The 12,980-nt window shown below is 38.8% G+C and overlaps 2 protein-coding genes across 2 annotated transcripts; both read right to left on the bottom strand.

Moving 5' to 3' along the window:
- Positions 1-3,443: 3,443 nt before the first annotated feature.
- Positions 3,444-4,271, bottom strand: LOC126074717 (olfactory receptor 8S1-like). The gene has a single exon (XM_049881533.1). The coding sequence runs from the start codon at positions 4,269-4,271 to the stop codon at positions 3,444-3,446; it is 828 nt and encodes a 275-aa protein (XP_049737490.1).
- Positions 4,272-11,353: 7,082 nt separating this feature from the next.
- On the bottom strand, positions 11,354-12,289 carry LOC126074716 (olfactory receptor 8S1-like). Its single transcript, XM_049881532.1, has one exon. The coding sequence runs from the start codon at positions 12,287-12,289 to the stop codon at positions 11,354-11,356; it is 936 nt and encodes a 311-aa protein (XP_049737489.1).
- Positions 12,290-12,980: the final 691 nt, after the last annotated feature.

The raw sequence follows: 12,980 nt of genomic DNA, 5'->3' as shown, positions 1-12,980 counted from the left end.
TGATAATTGTAGGCAAAACACTTCTAAATGACTTCTAAAAGACTTAATTCTCTGAAATAATTTTGTCTGTTAACAGCAAAGAAGGCACTCAACAAGACAGACTGGATAAGAAATGGGTAAGTCCCCAAAGATGCATCATTGCTTTCAGTGCCCACTTCCTCTGGAATCACCTGGGGTAGCCAAACACTTCGGAATTTTCACAAAGATGTGCCAGGCAAGATTTGTGCAGACTCTGGACCACAACTGCTGGATGTTCTGCCCATTGGTATTATGAACATAATATCTGTAGCAAAGAATGGGACTCTCCAACAAGAAATATCAATGGGTAGGTGCACTTGTCAGAAGGTTGTTCATTTGTTAAATAATGCTTTGTTACATATTTTACAGAACAGTATTACTGTGTGTCAAAGAACACCAGGACAAATTTTAAAGCCTGGTGGGTTTTTTAGGTGCACTTGTCAGAAGGTTGTTCATTTGTTAAATAATGCTTTGTTACATATTTTACAGAACAGTATTACTGTGTGTCAAAGAACACCAGGACAAATTTTAAAGCCTGGTGACGGGGCTCATATCAAGGTTTCTGAGTGGAAGACAACACTTAAGCCTCTCCAGAAATGGTCTTATCAGATTCTTCTGACTACCACTATGTCAGTGAGGTGCAGATATCTGTGCTGGATCTATAAATTCCAACTTAAGACCGTGTTGTCTTTATCCTTTTGAGGTCTTCTTATTAACTTCTGTTTTTCTCTTAGACAGAGTAATTAATGACCCACATCCCACTTGAGTTCAAGATAAGTGGAAACGGCTTCTAGGAAGCTCCTGGTGATGTCCTGAGGTTATTTGGACAACTGGCAACTGTCCATAAATTAAACCCCATGCTCCAATAACCTTCCAGAACTGCTTCAAGGGAGTTCCATTCTGTGACAGGAGGTGACACTCAAGAAAATCTCCAGAAGATGGCATCAGTCTGGCTGCTTGCTTCTAATTAGATTTCAATTTGTCTTATGTTGATGCAATGGATTGAATTGTGTCCCTCAAAATATGTGTTGTAGTCCTAACCCCTATACCTATGGATGTAATCCTGTTTGAGCATAGGTTTTTTTTGTTATGTTAATGAGACTGTACCAATGTAGGGTGTGTCCTAAACCTAATCACTTCTGAGTTATAAAAAGAGGAGATCAGACACAGGAGCAAGCACATACTGGGGAATAAGGATTCCATGTAAAGATCACAAGGAACCAAGGAACGTTGGGGCTACAGAAGTTGGAAGAGACAAGGATATTCAGCCAGAGCTGACAGGGAACCACCCCCATAACCAGTACCCTAAATTCAGACTTCTAGCCTCCTAAACTTTGAAAAAAACAAATTTTTGTTCTTTAAAGGCACCCACTTGTGGTATATCTGTTACAGCAGCATTAGGAAACTATCGTTAGTGAAGACCTACGCTTGCTTGTCCTAAGGCATAAAAAAAAAAAATAGGATGTTCAAATTTGTTCATCTCTGATTTGGATCCAGAAATGAAGACAGACCACCAAGGAATAATACTTTAACAAGTTGAAAGATATAATTGTCTACCTAGAGTTGTGTAAACATCATGAGTATTTTTTATGGCTGAAGGATAATAAAGATATTCACAAATAAATACAAACTGAAAAAGCTTACAATCTAGGGGTATACTCTAAAAGCACATTTAAATATTGTACTTGAAGAAGAATGAAAATAATCTCAAAAGAATGTATGAGTTGCAAGAAGAATTGGTAACACATACAATGAGTAAATATAGGTAAAACCAAACTAGTGTTAATTAATAATATTAGTGATTGTATTATGGGGTTTAAAAAAAAGTGATTATTTGACAACAATATTGTTTGGGATGTGAAAGAAACCCAAGATAGATGCATGCTATTATCAATATTTTAGTTTTTATGTTAAGTGGTGGGGTCATGGAGTATTTACAATGGTATTAAAACCAAACGAACAAATATGCAAACAAAAAATAAAATACATACAAGCAAGGACCAATGACAGTGCATTATGAATAAAGGATTACGGTTAATTTAATTCTATGACTAGAGATCTTACAAGGAAAAAGGAAGGAAGGAAGCAAAGAAAGAAGGAAGGAAAAAAGAGAAAAGGAAGGAGGGAAGAAAAAAGACAGGCAGAAACTGACAAATATTTTGGGAACAATTGAATTATGCATAAAATAGGTCAATATTAGAAACATTTAATAGTAAAACCAAACCAAGCCAAACTCGTTGCCACTGAGTTGATGCCAACTCATAGCGACCCTATAGGACAGAGTAGAACTGCCCCATAGAATTTCCAAGTAGTGCCTGGTGGATTTGAACTGACGATCTTTTGGTTAGCACCTGTAGTTCTTAACCTATGCAACCAGGGTTTCCTATTTAACAGTAAAGGAATTATAGAGTTTCCAAGGAGCACCTGGTGGATTTGAACTGCTGATCTTGTGGTTAGCACCCATAGTTTATAAACACTACACCACCAGGGTTTTCTACTTAAGAGTAAGGAAGTTATCAAATACACAATGACTTAATGAAATGCTTAATGAAATATGATAGAATTTGAAGATTATGTTTTGCAACATGGAAGAATGCTAGATATGATATTGTAGATAAATATGATTGTAATTATGTATAAGAATGCATATTAAATGTTTTTCCTGAAAGAAAAAAAATTTGATGAAAAAGGAATTAAATCTTAGCAGTAAGTTTCATTGAAAGGTGGAATCATAATTTTTATTTTTTCTAAGTTAAAGAAGTTTTAGAGATCAGGCAAATATGTGTGCAACTTAGTATTGTACAAAGTCAATGTTTGTAAAATTTGAAGTAGTGAAAAAGGAAGCACTATGACATGTAAAATGCTTTGTAATCCACGACTTATTTTCATTCTTATGGTGAGAAACGAGAAAAAAAAAACCAAGCATTTGATAACTTGCTTCATAAATCCTCAGTGCAAAAATGTATGTAAACAAGAAAATAGCAAAAATAAGACAAGAATCCTCAAAATGGGCAACTTTAGTGAATCACATTCAGAATTGTGTATATGATAAACACATCTTTAAAAATAATGACACTGTAACCAAATCTGAAATTAAATAATTACCTGGCCATTGCCCCATTCCTGTACAAATTAAGTATGAGCCAAAACAAGTAAGTAGCTCTTGGCTCTTTCATGAGCATTTTAAAGGAAAGAGGGTCTTTCAAGAGCTTTTGTCACATCTGACATGAGCCAAGAAAATGTTTCCTAATGTCTATTATTCAACTATTTTGATGCAGTTCGATCCCTTTTCCCATTCATCCTCTGCCTATTCTTTGCTGTCTGAGACGCTGTAAAACCTTTTGCAACATCCTTTTCAGAGCTGCCTTTACTTCCTTGTTCTTCAGGCTATAGACTAGAGGATTCACTAGGGGAGTGACCACACTCTACTGCAGAGAAAAAACCAATTCCAAAGAAGAGCTTAAATTTGGCATGAGATAGCAAAGAGAAGCTGATCCATAGAAGAAGCTCACTGCAGTGAGGTGGGATGAGCAGGTGGAGAAGGCCTTGCTTCTGCCTGTGGTGGAACTGATGCTCAGGATGGTGGAGATAATGCGTGCATAAGAGAAGAAGATCAAGAGTAGGGTTCCAAGGGCATGCAGGATGGCAGAGCAGGTCAGGACTACAAAGTTGGTGGAGACATCAGAGCAGGACAGAGGGAATAGAGAAGGCAGCTCACAGCTGAAGTGAGGCATGACACGAGCCTCACAGAAGTCCAAATTCAAAGCCAGGAGGATATTGATGAGAGCATCCAGAAAGCCCAGTCCCCATGAGGCCCATGCCAGACCCCCACACATCTGTTTACTCATGATCTGTCTGTAGATCAGAGGGTGGCAGATGGCTGCATAACAGTCATAGGCCATCACTGAGAGCAGACAGGCTTCGGTCCCTCCAGTGGCAAATACAAAGAAGACCTGAGCCAGACAGCCCTCTACTGACACTGATATCCTTTGCGACAGGAGGTTCCCCAGGATTTGGGGCACAGTGACTGAAGATAAACAAAGATCTATGAAAGAGAGGTGACTTAGGAAGAAGTACATGGGTGAGTAGAGATAAGAATCAACTCTGATCACCAGCAGCATCATCAGGTTCCCCATCATGGTCATGAGGTAAATCCCCAGGAAGAGCACAAAGAGTAGAACTTGGATGTGGTGGTCAGCAGACAGTCCAAGGAGGATGAACTCAGTGATGATGCTATTGTTCACTAAGGCCATTACAGGAGCTGTTCTCTGGAATAAACACTGAAAGAAGGGTGGAGTATTCGCCTGCCTAACCTCATGCCGCCTCAGGGTTTTGATCTAATTCTGTGTTTACATATCTCCCTCTTTAGCCACTCACCTTTTTTATGGATTTCTAATTTACTCTGCTTCCCTCCCCAGAATACCTTCCCTCACCCAATTGCTGGCTACTCAACTCCTGAACCATGAGGCTCTTTCTTCTTGTGGCTGCTCTAGCACAAATGACTCTGGAGAAAATCTTAAAAATTTTCAGACAAGTCCATGACTAATTGGTTCCACCTCCTTGAACTGGACATTGCTTCTATCTTGCAAGTCTTCTGGTCAACTTTGTATCCCATATGCTTCTTGGAGACGCATTTCTAATCATCTCTGTTCTCCTCAATCACCTATATTACCTTAGCTTCCTGAACACATCAGAATGGGAGGTACATGATGGGTTCTAATCAATATTTGTTAAATGTAGGAAGAATAAAAGGGTGAAATAAACAGGACATAAAATTTGTTCTTATTTAGGAATATGCCAATCTTGAATTCGGAAATTAACAAAGCTTGGAGGAGACTGGGAAGAGGTAGAGAAAAGTGAGGAAATATGGGGTCAGGGCTCATTTTGTAGTAGCTGTGAAACGGCTGCCAGAAGACTTTTCTTCTGCTGCACTAACCAGAACCTAAAGATAATTTTCCTCTGTGAGCACCTCACACCTACTAGTTCATTTCTGTCCACACCTGGACGGTTGCTTAAAACTCTAACACTTATTCATCTGTCTGCTTTATAATTTATCTACTTATTCGTTAATTTGCTGTCTATCTTTCATTTATCCACTCCTTTATCCATCCCACCTGTCAATTCAGTAACCTATCCATCTATGTCTCCCTTTGTCCATTTATCCATTAGTTTAATTTTTTCATTTATCTAAATTTTCAAATATTTATGGATTTACTTTGTGTAAAGCCTCATAGTTAATAGTAGATTGCACAAAAAACCTTGCTTAACTTTTGTTGAACTGTTTTATGAATGTACTTACTTGTCCTGTTTTGCAAATTGGATCCAGGGCTGAATTCCCTTAATAGTTAATTAAAAAAAATTTTTTCAGCTTAAAACCTGACCCATAACAATACACTCAGACTCTCCTCCTTCATGAGCCCTCTTGTCTTGCATGGCAACTCCTTAGAGTACTCTCGGCTTGCCCACTTGAATTCTGAATTTACCTTGAATGGCCCATCTTTCATCTGATACCACAGAATATGACATTGGTCTTGACAACCCAAGTCAACCATAACAAATAGTATCAATACTGGGCAAGCCGATGTCTCAGTCTCTGCTCTTCATGGATTTCCCTGCTTTTCATATTTAATATTTAAATATGTTTCCATATTCCAAAACTTTATTAGAATCCAGTTTCAGGTTACTGCTCAGTTCTGTCTGGTGAGTAATTTATAGCCCAGGGTAATGGCCTGAATAAATTCACATTCTGCAGTGAACATGAATGACTAGATGGAAAGTCAATTTTTCCTATCTTTAAGTTTATAAAATCTTGCGGAAATAAACAAATTATCTGTATTCATCAGTAGTAAAGTAAAATAGTGAATTGAATCCATTGGCTTTAATGGAAAATTTATTAGCATTTGGAATTTACTCTCTGAATTTGGTTAGCTTTTTGCTGCAATTTTTACAGGTTTACTCTCAGTGTAGACCTGGCTACAATCCCATTTTTTTTCCTAGCACTTGGCCTGAGAAAACTCCAGCATATCCAAAGGATTTTGGTGAAGGTGTGAGTTACACATTCAGTATCTGAAAACTTCTATCCCATGCTGAGGATTCACAAAACCCACCAGTAAGGCAGGCAGGAGCTTAAATTGTAGAATTTCATAATCTGCTCATTCTAGCCCCCAACAGAGATCCTCTGACTGTAACCAAGTGAAGACAGACCTTCATTTCATACTTGTGGAGGAAAGTAAATACAAATTTCAAAATTCTGTTCACTTACGTTGCCTGAGGGAAGACAGCAAATGCACTTCACATCGAAGTCAAATGTCCTTTTTGAAATTCAGAAAAAGGGAAAGAGAAGGGAAGTTTGGGAGCTTATTTAGAGAATAGCAGAGGATAAAGTGTGTAAACCACGGTGATCCTCCTAATAGGGTGTGTGATTCACCAATTTGCCTAGAGAGCTGTGTTTGTGCACTTCTCAAGGAGGTCATTTCTTGGTATTTTCTATGTGCTATTTTTATGTCAGACTTAAAGAGAAATGGACCAAGCGATTGTATTTTTTCTGGGTTATTTTAAGAATAATCCCAAGTAATTATCACCATCTATTCCTTTTTTTTTTTTATTTTATAAGTTATGGCTGAAATTTGCACCTCTTCGAATTCATTCCACTTAAATTAATGTGTGCCTAAACCTAAAATTCAAACAATTCTGAGAAAAAAGCACTCCTTTAGACCAATGATCTTATATCATTTCCAAGGAGAGAGATTACTGAGGACACTTCAAGGAGAAATATCTCACAATTTATTCCATGTTTTTTAGTCAAATAGAAAATGTTGTTTAGTTGAATAAATGACTAGATAGATAGATTAATAAAGATAGGATGACAGACCGGTGTAACACTGGAGGTCATACAGCATTTAGATAACTGGATAGGGAATAGAAGATACCCAGAAGAGCATAAAGGCCCTGGGTATCCCAGGGCACCTGAAATAGAGAGAAGGGCCACAATGCTTGAGGTCAGTGTGCTTGGAAGTCAAGTTTCACCTACCTCAATATTTTCCTCAGAACCCTCCCCAAATCTTGCTCTTCTCCCACCTCGTTTTACCACTAATATTTTTGGTGACCAGAGTCCATGGGGTGGTTAATAATCACAGAAAAATAAATTACCTCTAGCACATGCATTTTGCGTTTAGAAGGGGAGGAGAATCCTAGGTCACAAAAATCTCACTCTCACCTCTGATGTGCTTTTCCCCACTTTTACTCAGACTTGATACCGCTTAGCTGTTGGTCTCAGCTTCCCAGGTCAGTGGTATTTTATAACCAATGAACTCAACACTAAGATAGCTAAGTGCAGCTGAGGACAAGGGTCTCGCAGGTGGAAAAAATTCATGAAGCTTTCAGGGTTTGAAACTCAGTCTCCAGCACACAAATAAAAAAGGTAACTAGAGAAGTTAAAAAAAAAAAAAAAGGAGTTGCCAGAGAGAGCCGGACATAGACATCTAGATGAAATCAAAACCTGAAAGCCATCAGGTGGGAAAAAGGGGAAATTGTTAGAGAAATCATGGGCTTTTTTTCCTGGCACAAAAGTCATCTTTTGACTGGTCTTACCGTGGTATAAAATGTCCTTTTTGGCCAGGTGATCACCATGCATAGGAAAGCCAATATTTCTGTAACCTAACTACAGGTAGCACAGACATTAATTTTTCCTATTTATAGCCATAGTGAGGGAAGAAAAATAGACCATTCTAGATGAAAAGTTTAAGGACACATGTGGTCTGGAATCTTTCTTGGTCCTGCCACTCTGGCTCACTAAATACAGTAAGAAAGCACTCAGATTCTGAAAGGACACACATGAGAGACTTCTGTCATCCCTGACCCAATTACTGAGGCTTCTCTTCATTTAGCTGCCTTTGTGACTGCACATACTGGGCAAAGAACATGAATGAAGCAGATATAATCTAGCAGAAGGGAAGCCAGATTGGCTGACGGAGCTGGTGGAACTCAGCAAGGCAAGAAAGCTGTATTCCGCAAGGTCACAGTCTGATGTCAAACTTCGAACTTATTAAGTAGAAGAGTTGGAAAGCCCTAGTCGTACAAGCCCTGAGAGATTCTCACAGACATAGGCTATAGAACTTAAAACTGAAGCTCTTACTGTAAACTCTGGAGCCTGGTGGGCTTTGAAAGTAAACAGGCTGAGAACTGTATTTTCACAGTATGTGTGCAAACCTCACTAACTATCTGGATTATGAATTAATTTTATCATGTGGAATTGATATTTCCATGTTTCAGTATGGGGTGCCTGCTTTGGATTTAGCAAATGCTGTCTCAGGAATATTTTACTATGCAGTGATGGTTGGATTTTTGGAACCAGTGTTTGTAAGAATAATCTTGGCTACACTAAAAATGCGATTTTTGAAGAATTTTTGGTGTAGTGGTTAAGAGCTACAGCTGCTAACCATAAACGTCAGCAGTTTGAATCCACCAGGCGCTCTTTGGAAACTGTGTGGGGCAGCTCTACTCGGTCGTATAGGGTTGCTATTAGGTTGAGGTCAGTGTGCTTGGAAGTCAAGTTTCACCTACCTCAATATTTTCCTCAGAACCCTCTTGATGGCAATGTTTTTTTTTTTTTTTTTTTTTCTGGTGCTTCTGGGTAAAACTTGCATCTTTAAGGAAGAAGATATGATAAATCAGAAAGGCACCTTTTTTTGTTTGTGCAACCTTATGCTTACTAATAGTGGTTACACAGTTGGTATGGCTTTTCTATCACCATTCTCATGCATCATCTTCTAATTCTCACTAAAGGATCTGTTCCAATATGCCTGACATGAATGAAGCACCAGGATTTTGGAAAATAATATCCCCATCAAATGGGATTGTGTGCTTTATTAGAGAGCTCAAAGACCCAGCTAACTCATGAGAACAACTCAGTAGCTGCCTGACCATTTCTGAACCTGTTCACTACTGAGAGGTTTTGGTCATTAGAAACATAGTCCTATAGATATACAAGCTGTACATTTCTCATTAGCTAGCCGAGGAGGGGTGATGATCTTATGAATAAGTATTGAAGCTGTGTTTCTGAAAGAACATTTATTCTCAGTTTAAAACGCATCCATAAAAAAGTTGTCAAGTTGCCATAAATTGAAAACATAGAATACATTTTCATGGGAATTTAGGTGTGAAAGGGTTTGTAAAGACATGAGGTGATGCTGGAAATAAATTTCATACATAGCAACAACGTTGTAATATTGCATAAGTTATAGCTTAACAGGTGAATTACAAGTTTTCTAACCCAGGTCTTCAATAATTGTGCCACTGAAAAAGGAAATTGTATGTATAAGAGAGAAAGGATCTCATGGAGATTCAAGTATAAGAGGATGTGCTACTTAGGAAGTGCCATTTTGCATGGTTCATGTTCATTTTTTTTTAGAAATTCCACTCTTCCCATTTTCATTTTAGAAGTTTTGAACTTACTTTTAAGTAATTTCAGTTCTTGAGTTAAAAAACCCAGGCCTTCTGATAGAAACCTCAGCAAGATGAGAAGCGGAAAATAGTTCTTAACTTCCAGCGGCAGAAAAGCTTACAAGGACACTTGTGAGGGTGCCCTTATAAGTCTCCAGAACGTGAGAGATTGCTGCTCTTTTTAAATTTCTGAAAGCCTATAATTTCAATTGGTCGTCTTATTTAAAGGTTTGTTGCCTTAGCAATGAGACTGAGAGTGACATTATGCTTTTGAAAGGGATATGAAGTTTTGATACTCATTTCTTAAGCCAGAACAAGAAAAATGGAACTTCTTTCTTCTCCTACAAGCGGTAGTTAAAAACAAAAGCTATGAACCCTTGGATTTGCTACATAGAGTGTTTTGGTCCTGTCTCACTTAAACTGAATAGAATCAAGAGCTTATTAGTGTTTATAACCTTTGACCCAGTTATCCAGATTTTGGGAACAGTTCTAAACATAGAAAACTTAATGCTCAAAATTGCTTAATGAAGTATTGTTCATTACAGTGAAATTTTGCCCTAGGTACAATTTGGAACGACATGAGAAATAAAGAAAGAAATGGTATTATGGTAAAAGGCTGAAAACATAGCTAATAATAAAGGGGTCATTATATTGAATTTGTCTTGTGTGCTTAATGAAACTGGATAGTAATTGACAATTAGATTTTTGAAATTACAAGTAATGGGAAAATGATATAATTCTAAGGTGAATGGTAGTATATTAATAATATGCATCGACCTACATGCAATTTTCAAGAAAGTATACAAAATACTTTCTGTAGAACAGATTTGGAGGGTGAAAATACAACTATATCTGGGAGTAATAATATTTTATTATTTAAATATTTACTTAGGCATGGAAAATGCTAGTGTTATGATTCACTAATCTTTTATCATTTAAGAGTGAAAAAGAAAGTGCAATGAAATTTAAAATACTGTAACATATCCATCACATATTTTTATTCTTACTGTAAATGAATGGGAGTAATATAGCTAACACACAGGAATACAAATTTTATAGGCAGTATATGTAAAGTAAAAAATACACACAACTACTAGAAAATAAGAAAAGGAAGACAAGAATCTCCAAAAAGATTTAGTGGATCACAAATACACACTAACAATATGATAAAACTTGTGAAAATATGCCAGTAAACTGTAAAGGAAAACTGACCAACCCCCCCCTAAAGAAGCAAAACAGAAAAATAGATTGAAAATGAAACAAAATGTTGGAAGGGGCTGACACATGTTTATCTTATATGAAATTCTAAAATTTGACCAATACAGATTTTAAGAAAATGTTTTACAACAAGAATCGATTATTGGCAAAATGGGTTTTAGACAAGTATCTCTCAGGAGAAAAGTCAAAGGATTTTGGCAGAAGATAGTTTGAGTTTGAGGACACTGGGTGGGCACGGAGACTGCCAGAGATGGGAGACATGTAGGAAGAGAAGGAAGAAGAGGAAAATGAAGGTCCCAGAGTTCTTCCAAGATGTCCATAATTTGAAAGACAGTGCCATGGGCCTTGTACAGGATAATATTTCTCTATCTTGGGCCATTATAAAGCTCAGGGCAAAAGCCTGTCCTTCACAACCAGGCCCAAACATGGGTGCACTGAATTCCTTTCATCCATACTTATTCTTCACTTGACAATTTTCAATTGCATCACTCTCAAGAGTGACTAAGGAGCCCTGGTGGCACAGTTAAGTCCTTGGCTGATAACTGAAAGGCTGGTGATTTGAACCCACTAGCCACTTGGAGGGAGAAAGATCTGTCAGTCTACTCCCAAAAAGATTTACAGCCATTAGATATCTTGCTGCAGTTCTATTCTACTTCTTTGTACTCTATCTTCTGTGCTATCTGAGATATCGTAAGCATCTTAGCATCATTCTTCTCAGCGCTGCTTTCACCTCCTTGTTTCTCAGGCTGTAGATGAGAGGATTCAGTAGGGGAGTGATTACACTGTACTGAATGGAGAGGATCAACTCCAGTGGAGAGCCTGATGTTGGCATGAGATATCGGAGAACAGCTGAGCCATAGAATAAGCTTACTGCAGTGAGGTGGGAGGAGCAGGTGGAGAAGGCTTTGCTTCTGCTAGAGGTGGAGCTAATGCTCAGAGTGGTGGCGACAATACGGGCATAGGAGAAGAAGATCAGGAGGCAGGTTCCAATGGCATGGAAAAGGGCAGAGCAGAGCAACATTGCAGCATTGGTGGACGTGTCAGAGCAGGAGAGAGGGAAGAGAGAGGGCAGCTCACAGGAGTAGTGGGGGATGGTTTGGAGCTCACAGAAGTCCAAATTCAAAGCCAGGAGGGTGTTGATGAGTGCATCCAGAAAGGCCACGACCCAAGAGCCCCACACCAACCTCACACACACCTGTTTACTCATCATCTGTCCATAGAGCAGAGGATGGCAAATGGCAGCATAGCGATCATAGGCCATCACGGAGAGCAGGCAGGCCTCAATCCCTGTTGTGGCAAACACAAAGAAGACCTGAGCCAGACAGCTGTCTACTGAGATGGCTTTCCTTTGAGACAGGAGGTTCTCTAGCATCTTGGGCACTGTGACTGACGAATAGAAGAGGTCTTGGGAGGAGAGATGACTCAGGAAGAGGTACATGGGTGTGTGGAGTTTAGAATCTGTATGGATCACAAGTATCATCATCAGGATCCCCATTAGGGTCAGGAGGTAAATCATCAGGAACAGCACAAAGAGCAGAGCCTGGATCTTGGGATCAGCAGACAGCCCAAGGAGGAGAAACTCAGTGATGGTGCTGTGGTTCCCTAAGGCCATTTTCAGCCACTGTTCTTTAAACAAAAACAGGAAGAGGATTGAAATCTGTTCTTTCCACACTAGCTGTTAGAGGGCATCCTGTTGTTCTCTTTTACTATATATCCCTTTCTGCTTAGTCCCATCTTCATTTTCATACCTCAATCGTTCCATGCAGTACTTCCCTCCCTGGATTTCTACTGCAGCATTTCTGAACTCTGGATCAGTCCCACTAGGCTCTTTCCTGAGAAGGCCAATACACGATGGCATCATTAACTATAGAGGTCTGCTGGAGAACTAACACCATTGCCATCAAGTTGATTCCAATTCATAGCAACCCTATAGGGCAGAGTTTCCAAGACGGTAATCTTTATGGAAGCAAACTGACACATCTTTCTCCCTTGGAGAGGTTGGTGAGTTCAAACGGCTGACCTTTCTCAGAAGCAAAGCCACTGCACTACCAGGGCTCCACTGAAGAACTGCCCCATGACTAAACTCTGCCATCTCCCTCAGTGAGGCCTTTATGTTTCACAACACTCCTCATCATCTTCTAGGAATGCTAGCAGACATCCTGGAGAGCCTGATGCCAATTTTTCTCACTTCTATCACCCATTCAAAACCCTCTGATGTTTCATTATCTGATTAATATTAATATGTTGTATTTATTTAGCAGCTTATCTTGTACAGTGACTTTCACATATTTTCCACTAGGTAA

This window comes from Elephas maximus, chromosome 4 (assembly GCF_024166365.1).
Source record: "Elephas maximus indicus isolate mEleMax1 chromosome 4, mEleMax1 primary haplotype, whole genome shotgun sequence".
In the NCBI taxonomy this organism is placed as follows: Eukaryota; Metazoa; Chordata; class Mammalia; order Proboscidea; family Elephantidae; genus Elephas; species Elephas maximus.
The sequence above is the reverse complement of the archived record's forward strand: the minus strand, read 5'-3'. Positions and strand labels throughout refer to the sequence as shown.

Coding starts and splice junctions, on each gene's coding strand:
- LOC126074716 (XM_049881532.1), bottom strand. CDS start 12,289: ATGGCCTTAGGGAACCACAGCACCATCACTGAGTTTCTCCTCCTTGGG.
- LOC126074717 (XM_049881533.1), bottom strand. CDS start 4,271: ATGGCCTTAGTGAACAATAGCATCATCACTGAGTTCATCCTCCTTGGA.